Source organism: Microtus ochrogaster, linkage group LG1 (assembly GCF_000317375.1).
Source record: "Microtus ochrogaster isolate Prairie Vole_2 linkage group LG1, MicOch1.0, whole genome shotgun sequence".
In the NCBI taxonomy this organism is placed as follows: domain Eukaryota; kingdom Metazoa; phylum Chordata; class Mammalia; order Rodentia; family Cricetidae; genus Microtus; species Microtus ochrogaster.
The window spans coordinates 47,191,933-47,211,752 of record NC_022027.1 but is presented as its reverse complement, the minus strand read 5'-3'; the positions used below and the strand labels follow the sequence as shown (position 1 = coordinate 47,211,752).

The following is a 19,820-nucleotide window of genomic DNA, read 5'->3' as shown; positions in this document are numbered from 1 at the left end:
AACCTTGAACCAAAAGATCAGCGGGCATCTCAGGACACTCATCTCTCAGGACAACAGTGATGGCGGCTTTCCCACTCCCTCTGTCTAATGCAACCTTATCCATGTTCCTCTGCGCCTCTGAGCAGGGCTGAGAGGCATCATAGCTCCCTTTCCTTGACCCCAAGGTCAAGAGGAGACTCACAGGAGGGTCTGGGGGGGAGGTGGCACTGAAAAAAATAGCCCTCTGAAAGAGCAGGTTTCACATTCACCTGAGGCATGACCTGTCACCCCAAATCCAAGCCTATCTGAGGAGAAAAAACCGCTAAGATAAGAGCCTCAGCTAGAAAAGCCAGTAATGAGCTCAGGGGACCTGGGGCTGCATGTTCTTAATGAAATGTTTTAACTCGGTTGATTTTCTTGTTTATCTAGCAGTGCACACATCATTACTCAAACCATATAGGCTTATTATCTTAGGAACAAGCCTCATCTTTTGGGCTCACCATATGTGCAGTACCCTAAAGATATTTAATTCTCATAACCATAGAGATTGAGAACCCCATCAAACAACATATTCTCAATATAAGTCACATATCTTTATGTATATGAAGATTTTTTAGAAACTTATCTACTTGTTTTTATTTTAACTGTATGAATATTTTGTCTACATGTATATGTGTATTGGTATCCAAGGAGACCAGAAAAGGGTCCTGGATCCCCTGGAACTGGAGCTTCCATGTGGGTGCTGGGGCCCAAACCCAGGTCCTCAATAAGAGCAATAACTGTTCTTAAACACTGAGTCCTCTCTCTAGTCTCTGGCTGAGTAAACTCAGGCCATTTGTTTGACTTCTCTGGGCCTCAATCTGCTTTTCCATGCAATGCTACCTGATCTGCTGAAGATGGAATTAGAGTGCACAGAGCTCTCATGACATCATGCTTGGCATTCAGTGTGTGTTAAAAAATATTAGTCCTGGGAACTGGAAAGACGGCTGGGTAGTTAAGCAAGCTTGCTGCTTGCATAGAGGATCTGATGTCATCCCTGGGCTCCGAGGGACCTGCAAACCCGTGCATGCATTGTGTGCATGCACGCATATGTGTGCAAGCATATGTATGCAAACACACGTAAACACAGACACACACACTAAATCTTTAGAAGTGTTAGTTCCCAACATGGCTCAGAATCCCTTCCAAGAGTTAGAAGGCTTTGATCTTCAGTACAGTTGCTGTCTCCCTCTGCTAGTGGCACTGATAGACTTCGAGACCCTTAAGAGCCACAAGAAGGAAAGGGCCTGGGCTCTAAAACAGTGTATAGAAGAAACTTACCAGTAACTTTCTTCACGCTGACATATAAATGATAATGAACCATGTGTTAAGACACTGAAACTTGGAAGCTTGTTTCTGCAGTTGACAGTACACTAAATAACTATCTACATCCTGTGATTCACATTGTTCCACTTCACAAGCCAGAATAATTAGGGCCATATTGTCCCTCTGGGCCACAAAGTCAGACCAGACCATGAAGCTCCATGCCAGTTACTTCTCTGCCATTAACCAAAAGAGCAAGTGAAGTGGGTAGAACTCTCTCTTTTCACTACCTTCTTGATGGCCTGTTGTTCAAGAACAACAATAGTGCCCCTAAGGAATGACATTCTCCACGTCTTTAGGACATTGTTAAACAGGAACCTGGACTGGCAAGAAGGATCGGGAGATGGTTCCTAGAAACCCAGAGAGCCTCTCAATTACCTGCATCCTCACTGATCGTGAAAGCCGTGTTTCCCAGGGAGACAGTTGAGGCATCATTGGGCCCACTAATGAGCACCTTGGCCACTGCCAGCTTTCCAATGCGGGCATTGTCAGAAGCATCAGCCAGGGCGATCTCAAACTCCTCTTCCTCTTCATACTCGCTGTCATCAATGACCATGACATCACAAGTGGACATGGTGACACCGGGTCCAAATAGCACACGACTCTCTGCAGACCGCCCTCTGGACTTGAAATCGGAACCTGATTCCAGAGCGTAGAGACTACTTCCCATAGCCGATTTGGGGACCGTGTAGCAAACGGCAGACACAATGATGCTCGAGTCTCCTGCAGCGCACAGGGCGAGAGAGTCGGAGCATGGGAGTGAGTGTTTCTCACATGTGAACATTTCTAGAGACTTAATGAGCTTTTCTCTCCGACACATTCCGTCACTATTTCTGCTCAGATCTGACAGGAAACCTTCCAGAACTGCAGTTTCTATTAAGCCTGTGGTATAAACCGCTTGAGGATTTAATATACCCCAGATACTTCCCCAAATAACTTGGAATGGATTTCCTATTCTGTAAATTTTGTGCTCTGTTAATTCACAAGACTCATTGCCCACCATCTAAGACCACAGCGGGTGGAAAGATAAGAGGCATATTTGGTACTTTAAGTAGCAAAGTAATTGTGTCCTGAAGGAAGGGAGTTGAGAACAGTTCACTGCCTCTCTGGGGAAACTTCTGCACCTTAATTCCCCGAGGGAAACAAGCTTGTTTGAAGAAAGGAAAGACGAAACAATACAAAACAATATAAAAGAATATAAAGACACAAATGGCCTCGCTCATTAGTCACAACCCTTGGTGACAGCCTGCTGCAGGCCTGGGGTGGTGGCCCAGAGCAATCAGTGAGGCTCGCCTGTCTTCCACGCGGTGTTTGCTAAGGTTTTGTGCTACCCACAGTGTTTATCTCACTAACACCCAGTCAGCAGATTCAATACTGAAACCCGACATCGTCATTTGCATTCACCTGGTCTTGAAAGGGGAATTCATGCCTGTGCGTTTTAAAGCATCAGGACTGCACAATCATAAACCCATAAAATCTCTGTTTGGAATGCCCGGCCTTAAGAAATTGCCCTTTATTTCCCAAAGGGAGTATAATTTTCATCGGAACATTATACTTAACATCCAGGTAGGGAAATCTTTGAGTATATTTTTTGCCTTCCAAAACCTGAGATTTACACAAATATAACCTCTCTCCTTGACCACCGTTGATAAATGTTTTATGGAATGGGTGATTGATTAAAAAGACTAAGTTAATGAATAATGCAAGGAGAAATCTAACTCGTCTTTCCATGGCCTTCAAGAACAAATGGAGCTCTAACTACATACCCTGAGAAGGGAGCCCTTTTGGTAAAGCGCAATACAGGCGAACTCAACATTACAGCTGCCCTGGGGGCCGGTGGGCTCATATAGGAAAAAATACACACAAGTTGATGTGAAACCTGAGCTCTCAGCACACAGAAGAGCTCAACAGACATTCGTTATTATCATAGCTCCTTGTCACCCATGGCAACAACAGACCTTTTCTCTCAATAGGTGCAAAGAGAAACCCAGCGCTCTCGTTGACCCGGTAGGTCTTCTTATCAAACTCTAGGGTGGGCTCATCCTCCGTGTCATTGATAATGACCTTCGCCTGGGTGAACTCGCCTAGCAGGGCATAGGCTGGCATGCTGAGCTCCACAGTGAAACTCTCAAACTTCTCAAACACGTCATCATCATTGATGATGATGGTGCAGGACTTTGTGTCCTCTCGTTCATCGAACTGCACCTGCCACAAGGGAACAAAAGGAGGTTAGTCGTGTGGTGTGTTCCCCGGCTCAGTTCCTCAGGGGCATTGCGAGAAAAGAGCACCCAACTTAATCTGGCAAAGAACTGCATGGTGGTACCTTTGGGTTGTTCCATCCACCACGTCCCCTTCCTGCCCACATTATTAGTCACCTCTCCTGTTCTTCCTGCACAACTGGGGCTAGTTTACGGTAGAAGAACATGGAGGGCGAAGAGCTGTCTTACCACAGGTGACTAGAGAAATGGGTGACAGCTATTTGTGTTCTTTTTATTAACAATTATCATTTGGCTGCTCAGTGCTCTTTCTAATTGGGCCAAGCTTAAGCAGAAAGAGCTCCACTTTCAGAGTAAGACGGTTGAGTTTTAGGTGCTGATTGCCCTCCCCCTGGAGGTAAAATTATGTCAATTTAAGAACATCAGGTACTTAGTTTATAATGATATTTCTTCTATGCTATTATTATGAAGACTAAAGAAAACTATATGACAAAAGTGTTAAGATATTTTAAAGCACTACACAAATATATCACCATTGCCTTGATTATATTATTCATATAATTAAAAATTAACAAGAGACTCTTGCTGCACTGAATCACTGTGTTTGAGTCCCTAAAATGTCACTTAACACAGCAGGCTAATCTTTTGCCCTAAAATGGGCTAGGCCTGTGAGTGAATTTAGCAAGTACAACACAGAGAACTTATTTTCTGTTCACATAGTTGTAAATGTAACATTATGCCCTTATCTAAAAAAAAAATGCATGAATGAATGAAAAAGAGAAGGGAGTAGAAAAGAGAAACAAAACAGAGGGAAAATAAATAAAACAAGGATAAACCCTTTAAACAGAATAGAGTTGTTTGTGTAAACTGAGGCAGTTAAAATAAGAAGCAGTGTAAGAACTAGTCAGAAGTCTCTAAGGGCACCCAAATCTGAAGAACACCTAATTTAAATCTGTCAAAATCATTAGTGCATATCAAACCAACTGATCAAACTGAGTTCTTGCTAATCTGTGTTTCAAAATGCCCTCAAGAAAACAAAACACTATTAGATTTCTGTTTAAGATCTGGAACACACTCACAGACATTTGTCTTTTCTTGAAAAATGTGACATCCCTTTGCTGAACACTCCTCACCCTTTCTGGTCTTTCCTACGTCCTCATTACCATAAAAGGCTTTCACTTAGTCTAGCAGATGCCTGAACGTCGAGAAAGGACATAGTCCACTTTGCTTTACAGAGATTTAACTCCTAATATCACAAGTCAACATCACGTTGACTTGGAAAAAATGGAATAAACACCCATGAAGTACGAGCACTGCTCCTGTAGGTGAAAAGGAGCTCACTCCACCCCGGCCCTCATTCGTGCTGTGTGCACTAAGTGTGCACACACCATTGACTTCTACCCCTACCCAACCTCCTCGTTCCTCATCTCCCTTTTCTTTCACACCACCACCCTCAAGGTAAAAGAGATAACTTAGAAATTTCTCTGTAGCCCCAGCTCAAGACAACTGATACTCATTTTGCCTAAGACAAAAATCCCAGCATGGAACATTGTCAAACTTGCTCTTCCTGGCCATCTTCTCATAGCCAGGGCAGTATCACCCATGCTGCCCTCTGACCCTCTCTGCATTCCACCGCTGTCCTGTCAGTTTTACTATTTGAAGCTCCCCCCTCTCATCACCTCTCACCTACTCTATCCTGAGAACTCGCTAAGTGGTTTGCTTATGACTCCCTCCTATACCTCCAGAAAGAGAAGGGAGGGCACCAAGAGCTGAGCGGGGACGTAATACCTTGATGAGGTCCTGCCAGGAGGTAAAACGTAAGCATCTAGAAGCCAGATGACGATGTAAGCCCTGGCAGATACTTCAGGGAAGAGCAGCCAGACTGAAGAACAAAGTTCTCTGGGAAGGGTGCATGAGGGAATTGCTTGAGGAGGATGTGGGCGGGAAGGGAGGTGGGTAAGAAGCAGAGGGCACCACCGTAACCTGCAACCATGCCGAGGAGGGAGTGGTACTCTCCACATCTACCTGACCAGCATACTCCATGTAGTCCTGCTGTCCGGGATGAGAGCTGACCCTGGAGCTGGAGCTGGAGCTGGAGCTGGCTGTGCCTTGTTCGGTGCGACACAGGACGATGGCATACTGGTTCAGGTTCCCAGTCCTCTGCACTGTGACACTGACAGACCCGGCCTTCTCACTGACGTTATAGCTAGGGACACATAAAAGTCACGCTCCAGAAATCTGTCTTGGGGCTATAAAGAGACCACTCACTGTGATATTTGGTCCCAGGACTCGGGCATTTCTGAGGACAGGCGGTTTAGTGCTTTCAAAAGTTACATAAATTAATAGAAGATGCTTACGAGGGACAGTCACAGCCCCTGTGCACAAGGATACTGCAGTTAAAGAATGCCACCTACTCGCTGTGGAGGAGACTAGAGTCACCCAGAACATTATAACAGGAGCTACAAACTTCAGAACTCAGAGCCCGGGGAGGCGACAAAGAACCTCTCCCAAGTGGGCAGAGTAATCAGAAAAGGCCAGGGGGTTCTTAAGGGTGAAGCTGTGTGGACGGTTGTTAGGATAGCTTCAGCAGGGGGCCCACTGAGCCGGATCTCAAGGATGCCTGCAACTGAGCTGGGCTGGTGGCTGAGCTGGAGCTCAGAGGACAAAGATTTCTAGACAGAGTTTTATGATGTGTGAGCCTGGGCGGGGAGGGCTCTCAGCCTAACACGGGGATTTGACTGGATGTGTCAAGAGCTAGTTCTCAAGATCTTAATTCATAATGAGTAGGTTTGGAAAAGCCAGAGGAGAACAGCAGTGAACTAGGCTTCGAATTTCACCAATGAGGACTGCCATTTAGCCTGTGTGTGTGTGTCATTGGATGTTTTAGGCAAAATACCTTTGAGAGCTGGGCCCACACTGTCAGTTCCGTGGGCAGCTCAGTCCACTAGAATTAGAGGCTTGCTAACAAAAGAAGATGTTGTTTACTCAACTTGTTTAATTTTAGAGGTGATACAATCAAGAGGTAGTTAAGGGCAAATCTCAAAATATGACATATTTTACAATTGATTTTAATTATTCTGAGTATGTCCAAGAGTGGAGGAGGTATGTCTCAGCCTCCTGGAAGCAAGTTTAGTTGTCCTACCTGTCAAGAAATTGATATCTTAGGATAGTGCTCTCTGAAATGCTAATTTAAAAATTGTTTACTCTAGAATAAGAACCCCAGTTTAACTTAGAAAAGCAGCACCATGTCTGTCCATCACTATTTTCAAATGACGGCTCCTGGATTTCCTCTATAACTGGATGAGGCAAGCATCTCAATCTACTTATGTGATGGACAGTTCTATGAAGTTCAGAGAAACCTTGGAAAAACACGACCTGAAGGTTTATTTTCTCTTTTTCCTACAAATTCTATTGGATTATCTTCTATAACTTGAAGATAAAAACAAAAGAGTTCAAAAGAAGCATTGAAAGAGGATGGTGAAGATTACTGGGCTTAGGGTTGGAGAGATGGCTCCGTGGTTAAGACACTGGCTGCTTTTTTAGAGCACCTGGGTTTAATTCCCAGCATTCACATGGCACTTTACAACTGTCTGTAATTCCAGAACTCCAGTTCCAAGGGATCTGACGCGCTCACACAGACACACATGCAGGCAAAACACCAATCAATGCTCATAATATAAAAATAAATGAATTACTTTAAAAAAGATTACTGGGTTTAAGATCTTGTCTTGCTGCATGACTAAGGGTGAGGAATGGAGCCTTTGCCTGCCTATGCTGCTTTGCTACTGTGGGGACAGGAAGAGAATCTCAGAATTGCACGTTGCAAGCAAATAGGGTGAATTATGTTGAGAACATAGCACTGTACCTGGTATGCATATTATATCATCCAATAAAGATTTCAAGCAATTATTTTAATGATTGTTATCACTAGCTTCACAACCACCATCTACCAACACCACTACCACCACTGCCGCCACTGCCACCACCTCCACCTCCACCATCAAAAATAATGGACCTGCCTTCTATAGTATTTCATCCTAATTTCTTCTACTCGCTTGATTTATTTCTCACTACACAGTACACAATAAAGACTGTACCTGGTATATTTGAAGCTGATGACAGACCACTGGATATGGAAGATATTGTCGCTGACCACATTGGGTTTACTGTCTTTCACCAGAAACTGAAAACTATCCATGACTTTCTGGATTTTCTCCTCATGCAACACATAACGAATCACCCCCAAGTTCACATCCTCTGTGAGAAAAAAAAAAAAAAGAGTCCCAGAATCCATGGTGAGATAATGTGGAAGTGTAAAGACACGCTCATAGGTCCCTGGCCAACGTATCGAGTCTAGTCTGGTCTTCTAATGGGCTAGAGGGACTGACTGTCAAAACTCTAAAAAGTATAGTAGTCTTAAAAGCAAAAGATTTGTCCTAGTTTTAAAGCAAAGTCTTACAGTTTCATGTCCAAATATCTATCTTACAGAGAGCCCCTTTATACTCATAGAAAAGGAGAATCTTGGGGTCTGGACAGAAGCATCCGAGAGAGTGTCTGTGGGGTGTTGAAGGGCAAATCTGAAATCTGACAGAGACAAGCCTTGACCCCATCCTCTGTGCAGGAAGGTGTGTGCTGACAGGCAAAGCCTGGCTGACAGCAGCAGCTCACACACAAGACAGCTCTGCATGACTGAGAACGGGCTGGGAAGGGAACACAGAGCAGGGACCTTAAAGAACAGCGTCACCCATGTGAGTGCCAAATCACAGCCGTCCCCCAAGAGGAGCAGTGATGAGCTTATACAGAACGACCTGTTTTATGTTATTCCAAAAGGACACTGTTTCTGTCGAGCAACTTATACACTTGTAAAGCAGACTTTAACTTCTTGGCTGAAGATGTTTAAAAGTAAATGCCATCGACCTTAGAGAATAAAACAATAAACTTCTTAGATCACAAATCTTTCAGGCTGGCAATCCGTTTGTTGTTTGTCTTAGAAGGAAACCGAGCAGTCCCCCCTGTCATTTCCAGAACACCTAGAAACCTGAGGGCAGGGGGCATGGTGGAGATGAAGCTCTCTGGTTCAGAACGACAGGAAGAAACCCGGGAAGAGCAAAATGTGCAAGGGGGTGGTTAGACACTAGATGGTCCATTTGCAAAAGTAGCTGGAAGTGACCGTGGGAGCAGCATTTGAGCATGGCCCCTCTCTAGGCTCCTAAGAACCCACCCTGGGTGAAGGTGGCTGCGGCTCGGCCTGGCTGCAGCTTGTTCTCCACGTAGCCGTGCATCGGGCCCATGGTGATCTCATAGACAAGCTGCGAGTCTTCTGTATCCGGGTCTATGGTCAGCAGTTCCTTCTTGGTGATCAGGTTGGTTGCCTGGAATAGAAACCCATTAAATTTAATTCCTGAGGTGGGAATTAAGCTGGAGCAAGACCCTTTGACTCAGATTTAATTCGGTTGCACAGTGATTTACTGAGCGCATTTGCTGCACAGAAAACTGTTAGGATGGAAACTATGCCAGCCTCTGCTCTGGAAGATTTCACAAAGAAAGGCTCCTGAGCGGGGTCAATGGGGCAAGAATCTTGTGGAAATAAGCAGGGGATTTCAGTTTGGCTTTGAAAGAGGATTGGAACCTGGGAGGAATGATATAATGGCTAAGTCTTATACCTTAGTAGAATCGCTGAAAATCCTGAGGTTGATTAGGATAAATATACTGTCCCCTGATACTGCTCAAATATACCAGCTAAGCTTAATTTCTTTACCCATTTACACAGTCAACACAGGGTGAGATCCGAAGGCCATGGAAAGAGAGCAGCGAGCAATACTCTATGTTAGTGGGCTTAAACAGAAAAGGGCAGGGCATTAACTTTTGGATTTCATAAACTAGAAGTCTTTGGTGACTTCACTATACATCTATTTAGTCACACAGGGTCTCGTTATGGACTGTAGACTGTCCTCTAACTAGAATCCTGGAATCCTTCTAGATCGGCCTCCCAAGCGCTCAGATTACAGCAATGTGCTACTATACCTGGCCACTGGAAATGTTAATAACTGCTATCGGGATAGAGGAGGTATGGGAAGTAGACCCAAGTCTACCCAAGAAAACAATCACTCTAGTTGAATATTGAGAAAAAGTCAGTGTGTAAGGAGAATTTACACTGATGCGTGTGTGTGTATGTGCATGCACACTCGCGTATGCACGTGCATACATATACACATGCGGAGGCCAGAGATCCATGTGAGGTGTCTTCCTTTATTGTTCTCCACCTTGGTTTGTGGAACAGTCTCTTCCTGAACCTGGACCAGTTAGACTAGGATGGCTTTTCACTGAGCTCCAGACATCCGCTTGTCTCTGTGCCTCTGACACTGAGGTTATACACATGCACCATTTTGCCCGGTTTTTCACATGGGAGCTGGGAATCTGAACTTACATCCTCATGCTCTTTATTGACAGAGCCATTTATTCAACCCTACTGTATTCATTTTAAGAAACCCAACAGTTCGACAGCTAAGCACCCTCACATCCCATCCTCAGTCCATGAGGATTGATGAACATCACTAATCAAAGCTCTGAAAGGGGAAGAGACGTGCTTGTGCAGGTGCTGATGCTGATGGGGAGTTAGTGCTGAGTTGCTAGCACTTCCAGATGATGAGATGTACCTTAGAAGGGCCTGCTGGGAACCGGGAGATGGAGGTCTCCGAAGGAGGACTCCTCTGAGGACAATTGCTGACAAAGATATGTGCTCCTTTCTATCTAGGGCAAGCATTTAATGTTCCTTAGAGTCCATTCTCCCCTGTTAGAAGTTAATAGTTTTAGCTAAGCGTCTGCCCGCCCAGCTCGAGACACGATTTCCCAGCCTCCCGTGAAACATCTGTGCTCATCTGACCAATTTCCTGCCAACAGACTAGAAGTGGCAATAACACACTCAATTTCTGTCTTTTGTTTAAAATAAAGTTCCTCACCCCGGACTTGGGTGAAATCTGGTGTATTCAACAGCAGTCACTCAGCGATGGGTAGCTCCATCCTAGCGAGGACCCTGAAGGACTTACCTTGCCATCCATATACTCCAGCCACTGCAGACCGAGGTTGGTGACAATTCTAGGGGTGCCATCGTCCACCGAGAGGATGTCCACATGGAACTGCTGAGGTGCTGCAGTCATAATCTGTAGGGGAAGCCAGAAAAACATTCATTACCAACACTGGAGTTTCCCAGACCCTGTCCCTTAGCCGCTGGAATCCCTGCATGTGTTATAGACAAAGTACAGGCTGGGAAGCTAGCTTCCACCTCTTATCACAACTGACATGAGGCCTTAGAGAGAGAGTGACGATTGACAAGGGGAGTCCAGCATGGACCCAGAAACAAAAAGCAAGGGTGTCTGTCTCCACTTAGGGTGTCAGTGCTGTAGGGGTTGGTTTTCACACGTGTGTGTGTGTGTTAATATGGGGTTATCCAGCATTGCTTAGGCTGGGCTTGAACTTCTGAGCTCAAGAATTCCTCCTGCCTCAAGCTCCCGATTAGCTAGGGCTATAAGTATGTGCCATGGTGGCTGGGTCCGTTTGTGTCTTCTTCAGGGGATGTCATGATGCTAGATTTGGAATAAACGATAAATATTGCATGCTTTCTCTGATGTCAGGTTCTATATTTTACTGTGTACAAATGGCGTAGAAAGGGGACCATGAGAAGAGCAGCTCTAAAGGAGTGGGAACAAGAGGGGATAATGGAATATAAGTCACACACACGAACGCAGAAGTCGAAACTTTGGGTGAAGAAGAAGGGGACCGCCAAGAAGGGAAGCTGGGCAGGACAGTGGGGTGTATAAACCAGAACAAAGCAGAATGGCACAGACATATGAAAATGCTGTAGAGACTCATTACTTTGTACACTAACTTAAAAAAATAATTTAAAAAAGAAAAAAAAATCCTTCCTAAGATGAAACAATACACAGATACTTTTTTTTCTCTCAATTTCTTGGGTTAAAGTTTTCATGAGAGTCTGGAAACAGCATCATTAAAATGTTGATGCTGAAGCCTCCAGGTGGGATCAGCTCAGAGAGGGAGGGAAGCTTCTAAGCCCAGAGAGCTTGTCTTTTCCTTTTCTTTCTCTGTTTTGTTCTGGGTTGTTTTAAGGACAGTGCTCCCTCTGTGGGTAAGAGGCAGAAGAAATGAAGAATAAAAGCTTTTATGGGAACCAACAGTGAAAGGGAATTCACATTGTAATTCCACCCACAGAGAGAGCCCTATCTATAGACAGTACACATGCTATAGTCCTATCCCATGCTCATGTGCCCTGAGAGGGTACCAGGTGCAATGCAGGGCAGTGAGATGCTAGCTTTAAATCTACAATTTACATAATTTCATTTTTTTTAGGATGACGTGATCCCACAGAAGACTTGTTCTGACACTTAGGTGTTTAAGGGGGTAGCCATTGCTGATATGTCTTGATTTATTTTTCTCCTTTGAAAGTCAAGCTAACCAGGAGCAGCAGCTATAGCAAGAGAAAGGACAAAGTGATAGCCTGCCATGGAACAGACAGGACAGATGCAGACAAGGCAGAGGAATTCCAAGAGTCACCTATGGATGCAATGACCCTCAGAGGATGACCTTCTGTGTCTCTAAAGGACACAGGAAGATCTCCCTTCCAGGAATATAATTATCCACCAACAGTGTAGGACAGAAACTCGTCAGGACTGAGACTCTTGTTGTCCTGGGGGTACAACAGGTTGTGGGCACACTGCTCACCAACACTGCTTCTGTGGAGCCAGACACAGCTGTATAGGGGGTTGGGGTGTCCCTGACCCACCTTCTACCAGAGATGCAGTTATTACAGGGGGAGTTTATGGAATAGTGGAACCCTGAAGAAGGCAGTAGATAAGGAGTCTGAACACAGGTCATTTGTGTATATGTGTGTATGTATGTGCATGTGTGTGTGTGTGTGTGTGTGTGTGCATGTAGAACCCAAGTCAATCTCAAGTCTTGGTTTTCGGTAGCTAAGCACCTTGTGGTTAGTTTTGAGGCAGGCTTTCTCCCTGGAACCTGGGGTTTGCTAATTACATTGGTTCCAGGGATGAGTCTGTCTTTGTCAACCTCCCCAGTGCTGGGAGGCACACACCACCATGCCCTTCTCTTTACATGGGTTCTGGAGATTAAATGCAGATTCTCACAACCACATAGAGAACACATTCAATCTGAGCCATCTCCCCAGCTTCCTCCTCCTCAATCTTGAAGGAACTAAAGAATGGAAGTTGCTTGACATAAGTAGCAAGGCCCCTTATTATAGAATACAGAGGCTGGTGCCTGCAAATTCTCCGATGGTTCTCTGGGCCTGCCACAGGGCAGGGGCCCGAATGTACACAAGGAGGAGAGGTACAGATTGGCAAACCGAGATTTTCAAAAGGAACATGACTTACAAAGACACTCACTTGGCTAATAAGTGGCAGAGCCAGGATTCAAAAATTGTGTGTCTCCTGTACACAAAACCACTCTAAATCACCAAGACTAAATGACTCTGGTTGGAATGAGGAATCTTATTCCAAAAACAGAAAGAGAATATAGAGCTATGCAATGTTACAAAAATACCAGATGGAAGAAAAGAATAAAAAATAAAGAGTGATATTAATAATCACCATGTCATGCTGGGGGCTTTCTAGTTGCCCACAGTGTCAAACACTCAACCAGGACTGTCTCTTTTGGTGTTTAGATAAAGCATCCAAGGCTAACAATCATTATTTTATCCATTTTACAGGTGAAAAATGAAGATTTAAGGAAAAGCACCTGTCCGGGACCAACACACTTCGAGCTACATGGAACATTCCCACACGGCCTCTGACAGGCTCTGCTGGGCCTCTCCCTCCACCACTGACCCTCACCTCTTTCCCTCCTTCCTCAATGATAAAGAAGGGGTTGGTCCCATCAGACACAGTGAAGGTAAATCTGTCTGTAAGGGAGTTGCTGCCATCATGGCTGTAGCTGACACGGTTCTGGTAGATGTCTTCCATAGTGAAGGAGGAGGTGAGGAGGAAACGTTGCCCCCTGGCAACTCTCTCGATCGTGCCATGGCGTGGGGGCTGCACGATGTTGAAGGTGATAGACTCAGCCTGCCAAAAGGAGAAAAGCGAGAGGCACGTTCAGAGTGAGTGGCGGCCAGAAGCCGGTAAAGGAAGCAGACGAAAGCCATCAAATACAGCCTGTATTTTCTTTATAGATACAAAGAAGGTAGTGAAAGATACCACCTTCTCTCCTACAACTGGGCTTCCATCTTAGAGCCTTTGTCAGAATGTGGAGTGTGTACCTTTGCTGTCCTAGGGCCTCACGGTGCAGGCTGGACTAGAGGGAAGGCTTGGGCTTTGCCCCTTGGTCACTAGATTCCAGCCTCCTGGCTTCAGGATTCAAAGCACTGGAGCCTGAGGCTTCTGCACTGTGTCCTCTGTCTGGAGAGTGAATTCTCCCTGGTAACTGCACTGTTTGCTCTTCCACTGATGTCTCAGTTCAGAGAGCATCTCCTTAAAGATGTTCCTTGATTACTCTGCCTAAAATAGCGCGTCCACCAATCATGATCTCACTTAATGCTGACCATGTCTGATTGGTCCCTGTCTCCCTCCCTCAATCAGAAAGGTTGTAAATTTGTGGACTATTTTCTGTTTTCTCCACAGCTATGCTCTTAGCACATAGAGCGGAGTCTACAGCCCAGTAGGCAATGCACATTCGATGAAGGCACGGCTGTGCAGTGAAGCCCAGGCAGAGAGAAGGGGGCACATGGATCTATAAGTCAGCAGTGAGCTTCATGTCAGCCTAATCAAGTCCACATGCTCGACCCGGGCAACATCTTGAAAGGAGAGCTGCCCCCTCCCACTATGCCATATTTTTTCTTTTCTGGACAAAGTCTCTTCTTGGAGTTTGCTCAAATTGTGATAACAAGTAACCATGAAAAATAGTCTGGGTCCAGGAGGTAAAACAGCAGAGAGGTACAGAGAGGCACGAAGTGCCCATCCACTGAATGACAATACATGTTTTGAGTAAAGTGTCACCTGCCTTATTCTCTAGGAAACAAAGTCAGCATGGAGAGGGTGGCTATGTGCAAGCTGAGGTGAGAATGAATTGAATTGAAAAGGAACTTGATCTCAAATTTGATTTTTCACAGAAAGTCAAAGTGTCTTCTGCTTTTACCACTTGGGGGACAGGGCTTGCACTCCCCTCACACTGAGCACAACTCTTAGGGTGCTCCTCAAGCAGCACCTGCTCCCAACCCTACTTCTGCTCAGCCCGAGAGGACAGGAAAGCCACTGACCTCTGTGTCCGCATCCACTGCCTTCAGCTCAAACTCTGTGATGGTCTTCCTCACGCCCTCCTGCACACGCATGCCCTGGTTCTGCACAAGGGGCAGTGATTCATCCACAGGGTGAATAGTGATGTGGAAGGTCTGCATCACCTAAAACAGTAACAGGTGGGTGGGGTGCCCGTCCCCAGTACCACCCTCTCCTCAACCCTTGGCCCGGCTGACTCCAGAGGAACCCTGACATGAACCCTCCGGGGCTCAAGCCCATGGCTGTCAGGGGCTGCTTTTGTTCTGTGGCTAAGAATAGAGGAACACAATGATCTCATATCTCCAGTTTGCCTGCCCATTCCTCTCAATGAAGAAGACCAGGGATCAAAACCCACTCGAGGATGGATGGCAGGACCTCTTACCTCATGCACGCCATCAGACAGCACAAAGCTGAAGATGTCCGAGTGCTTCCCAGGCTCACCAGAATGAACATACTGAACACTTCCTGAAGTCAGGTCTGCTTGAGTAAAGGAACTAATCTGGATGCCTAATGAGAGGAGAAGAGAGAAACGGGAATATCAAGACACGAGCCATCCCTCCAGGCAGGGAGATGCCAGACTCTCCCACAGAATCACATGTATTTTACACACAGCGTTCATGCCCTGTCCTTGAATACTTTGTGTAGTGTTCATAGACTATTTTTCTATAACAACATATGTTCTTTGGCAGTATACGCTAACTTGATTATCCAGGCTTTGGTTTGCCATGGCAATGGGAGGTGATCAATAAGTGCTCCTTTCCTTTCTTGGATTCAGCTAAAATCTCTGAAAGGCTTTGGAGTCATTGCTGTCCCAACTCTATTCTCTTAAGTTTTACATTCTCCTATCACTTCACAATCCTTTCTGAAACTCTGCCCTAACTCTTGATGGTGTGTGATGAGTTACCTTTGACCACTGCAGTTAGGAGGTTCAGCTACACACAGTCTGTCTGTGGAACTGGTGAACCATCCCAGTATCTTTCAAGGTCCCTTTCAACTTCAGGTATGTGAGCCTAGCATCTCATGCTATTTTAGGCAGGCAGGTAGTAATGAGATTTACTGCCAAACTTTGGGGTTTGAGCAACCATCCTGTGTCAACTGAACATGATCTAGAAAACAGTGGTCTTTAATAATGTGACATAGAAAAAGAAATCATCATTTCAAAATTTAAGCAATTTTGAATAGTGATGTTATTCTTCAAACTTAGATTAGCTCTGTTTTTAAATCCCCCAAATTCAGCAAAAACAGTCCAAAATCCTTGTATCCTAGACCTACAGGGATTTTTATTCAAGTATCAATCAAGACTAAAACATACAGGGCTGAAATAGACCTTGGGAGGTAGCTGGAAGATCAGGAGTTCAAGGTCATCCTCAGCAAGGCAGTGAGTTTCAGGCAAGCCAGTTTGGGGCTATTACAAATAAGGCTACTGTGAATATCTGTGTTTTTGACTATACACAGATATGAGTTTTCATTCTGCTTGGATGAGTCTCTAGCAGTGGAGCATTCTAGAATACACACCAGGCATGCATACAAGAGAAAATAAAACAAAATGTTGAACTAAAGGTGGGCGTGTAGCTCAGTTGGTTGAGTACTAACCTAGCATGCATAAGGCCCTGTTTGAGCCCCTGCACCATAGGAAAGCTGACACGAGAGACGGAGATAAAGTCCTGTCTTTCTGATCTAGTTAATTTAGTCTGTTATTCTGGCCTTGACATCCCTTTGTCACTTCCTAGGAACTATTATCTTTCACTCTTAATCCTGGTAAAACCAGCTTTATTTTACAATAGAATCTGCTTTGACTGCTATCTATTGAAGTGTGATGCCAGTACCCCAGGTTTGTCTTTAAGAAATCAACCCACAGGGCTTGTGTCTCTATCTTCTGAAATTCATCACCCAGATGCAAGGGCCTTCTGATGACTGGGACATTCATTTTCTGATGAGGCATTTGATTTTCCTGCACTTGCCATATCAGTTCTTGACAGGGAAAAAAAAATGCAGCTCCGGTTTCGCAGCTTTGTCTTATGGCTGGACAGAAACCCATGCCATTCTTTACAAATGTAATAACTTCAGGCATTGGAGAGATGGCTCAATAGCTCAGCACACTGGCTGTACAAGTATGAGGACCTGAGTTTGGATGCCCATCACTCGTGTCTGAGACTGGCGTGGTGGCACAAGTCTACACCTGGAGTAGAGTCATGGAGACAGGTGGAGCGCTGATGCTCACTGATCAGCTAACCTAGCTGAATCCGTGAGCTCAAGGTTCAGTGAAAGACCCTGCATCAAAAATAAGGTGGGGAGCGATCAAGGAAGACACGAGCTCTGGTCCCTGCACACACGTGCAAGAAAGAGCACCTGCATACATGTGCACACACAAGAGCAAGTGTACATACCCCACAGGCATAAACACAGACACGATTTTCAAACTGCAGATGGACTATGCCGTGAAATTTAAGTCTCTTCTCTCTGTTGTGGATCTATCTTCACAGTCCACGGGAAAACAAACATTTAGACTCTCAGGCAGCTGGCCCAAGTGCCTGATCCCTTTACGAACCACAGCCTGACGATTGCTGATTAAGATTATAGTTAATTTTTCTTAGGACTTAGGCTGTGGGCTCTGGGATTGAACCTTTTTACCCTGTTTCTTTTGAAACAGTTTTATTGACTTAACCTATGAGTAATTTTAACATCTTATTGTTAGAACTGGCACACAATGAATTGCATGTAAGCTTCCAGTGGGACTACCTCAGTCACAGTAGTGAACATGTCCATCAGTCAAAATAGTGAACATGTCCATCACTCCAAAAGGATTCACACTGACATCCCATAATCCTTCCACCCTTCCATCTCTACTCCATCCTCATCTCAAAGAAACCATGACCGGTTCCTGCTACTCCATGTTGGCTGGTGGTCTCTCCTTTTATAAACATATAGTATGTAATCTTTTGTACCTGGCTTCTTTCATTTAGCCTAGTTATTTTGAAGTTTAATATGCAGTGATAGTTTAGTTCTGGGCTGTGGACATAGCCCAGCTGGTTAAATTCCTGTTGTACAAGCTTGAGGAACTGAGTTTGTCACTTTAGGATGTAAAAACCGAGTACAGTGACACACATCAAGAACCCCAGAGCTGAAGGGTTGGGGATTGAAGACAGGTAGAGTCCTGAAACCCACTGGCCAGTCAGTCTAGCCGAACTGAGTAACTTCGGTTTAAAAAGAGCCCTTATCTCAAAAATAAGGTGGAAAGTGATTGAGGAAGATGCTGGATGTCAACTTCTAGCCTCTGCTCACACATGCCCATACCCACACAAACAGTACCCTCAAAATAGTCATTCTTCTTATTCCACCAAAGGAATATATCATCATTTGATTATGTATGCACTTATTGATGGCTGTTTGGTTTTCTTCTAGCTTGGGGCTATTACAAATAAGTCAGTAGTAAATATTTGTGTTCTTGACTGTGTATGGACACCAGTTTTCATTCTGCTTGGATAAATCTCTAGCAGTAGAGGTTTATTTATTCTAGAATACATTTATTTAGGAAACCACCACAAACAAACCTTCCAAAGCAACAGAGCATCTTCCTACTTTTCCAAGCAGAGTTGGAGATTCTGATCTTTGCCCCGCTTTCCCAGTTGAACCAAGGAAGGAAAAATTAAGTATCTTCTATAAGCAGAAAACTACTTCTGACTTCCTTTAGTGACATGGAATTTTACCTGGTAATAGCTCTGAGAGGTCAGGTTGGGTATAATACCTCCATTTAAAATAAATCGTGATGTAGTAATAGAATTCTTATGTAATTAAGAAGCTATGTCATCTATCCAAGGTCACACGCTTGGTAGAGGGCAGCGAGGGGGCTGGAACCCAAGAGAATTCTGTTCTAAAGCTGAGGTCTCTTAGTTCTTACGGTTAAGAGTCACCTGGACATCTTGGGTTTCACCTTTACTCATAAAATTTTCAGGAAAATAGTAGTATATGTCTACTAAAGAACATATAAAAAGACACAGAAGAGTAGGAATCACACATGTGATTCATATGTCTACCACTGAAATAGTACCATGATAATATATTTTAACTGTCCTTCAAATACACTTCATGAATCATAGCCTCACTCTTTTCTGAACTGCTGGGCTTGATGGAGTTAAATATTATTTAAATGATACACATGCTTACCTGCCAGAAAAATCAAGAACTACGGGTAGACCGTGAACTTCAAGAAGACATGGATTTGTGTGCATGTGCATACGTACATGCACACACACGTTCTTCTCCACAGTATGCATCTAGAATAGGACCTGGTTAAGCCGCAGCCACCCAGGGTCTGGTGAACACGATTCCTTCTGCCACTACCACTTACATCTAGCAGGTTCTACTGAATAGATTCGCAGTCTCCATACACCTTTTCTTTTTAGAAGTTTAGCCTTTTTTAATTGGGTGTTGGACAAGGCCAGTCACTCTCTTGTCAGCAGGAAGGTTTTTCTGAGAGCACAGTCCCTCCTGGCTGTCGCAGCAGGTAGCTGTCGTTTGAAAGACTTGAAGACTTTTAATCCCATTGAAGGTGTTTTGAGTCACCAGCCAGCTGGTTAAACTATGTATCTGGCAGCATGACAAGAGACCCATATTAACCCTGTCCGTTTTTCCAATTCTCCCGGAAGGCCCACACATTAGAGAAAGCCTGGTCCGGGACAGGAAAATAGGTGGACGAAAGCATCTTCAAAAAAATTGCCTTCTTAAAGGGATGTTGGGTGATGCTGCTGCCCGCAGTCAGTACAGCAAGCAGTAGTGGGCCCTGTCATGCTGTGTCCCCTGCAGCTGGGCTGGTGGGGAGGGGATGGGAACCTCTGTACTTCCTGGATTCTGAGTTACTCCACAGCATCTTCCTGGGAGCACAACTGTGCTTGCCCTCATTTTAATCACGCAAAGAAACCTCAACTTTTCGTACTGCAAAGTAATCTTCTCTGGAAACAGGGTCCAC

General features: G+C 44.8%; 1 protein-coding gene across 1 annotated transcript in view; it reads right to left on the bottom strand.

Annotated features, from left to right (window-relative positions):
• Fras1 (Fraser extracellular matrix complex subunit 1) overlaps nucleotides 1-19,820 on the bottom strand; it is a 407,009-nt gene that overhangs the window by 44,586 nt on the left and 342,603 nt on the right. Inside the window, exons 48-56 of the mRNA XM_026785092.1 lie at nucleotides 15,237-15,361; nucleotides 14,839-14,979; nucleotides 13,421-13,648; nucleotides 10,604-10,717; nucleotides 8,779-8,929; nucleotides 7,655-7,814; nucleotides 5,583-5,763; nucleotides 3,300-3,546; nucleotides 1,720-2,064 (exon numbers count right to left, since the gene is read on the bottom strand). Coding sequence (XP_026640893.1) covers nucleotides 1,720-2,064; nucleotides 3,300-3,546; nucleotides 5,583-5,763; nucleotides 7,655-7,814; nucleotides 8,779-8,929; nucleotides 10,604-10,717; nucleotides 13,421-13,648; nucleotides 14,839-14,979; nucleotides 15,237-15,361 — 1,692 coding nt within the window. The remainder of the gene's footprint in view (nucleotides 1-1,719; nucleotides 2,065-3,299; nucleotides 3,547-5,582; nucleotides 5,764-7,654; nucleotides 7,815-8,778; nucleotides 8,930-10,603; nucleotides 10,718-13,420; nucleotides 13,649-14,838; nucleotides 14,980-15,236; nucleotides 15,362-19,820) is intronic.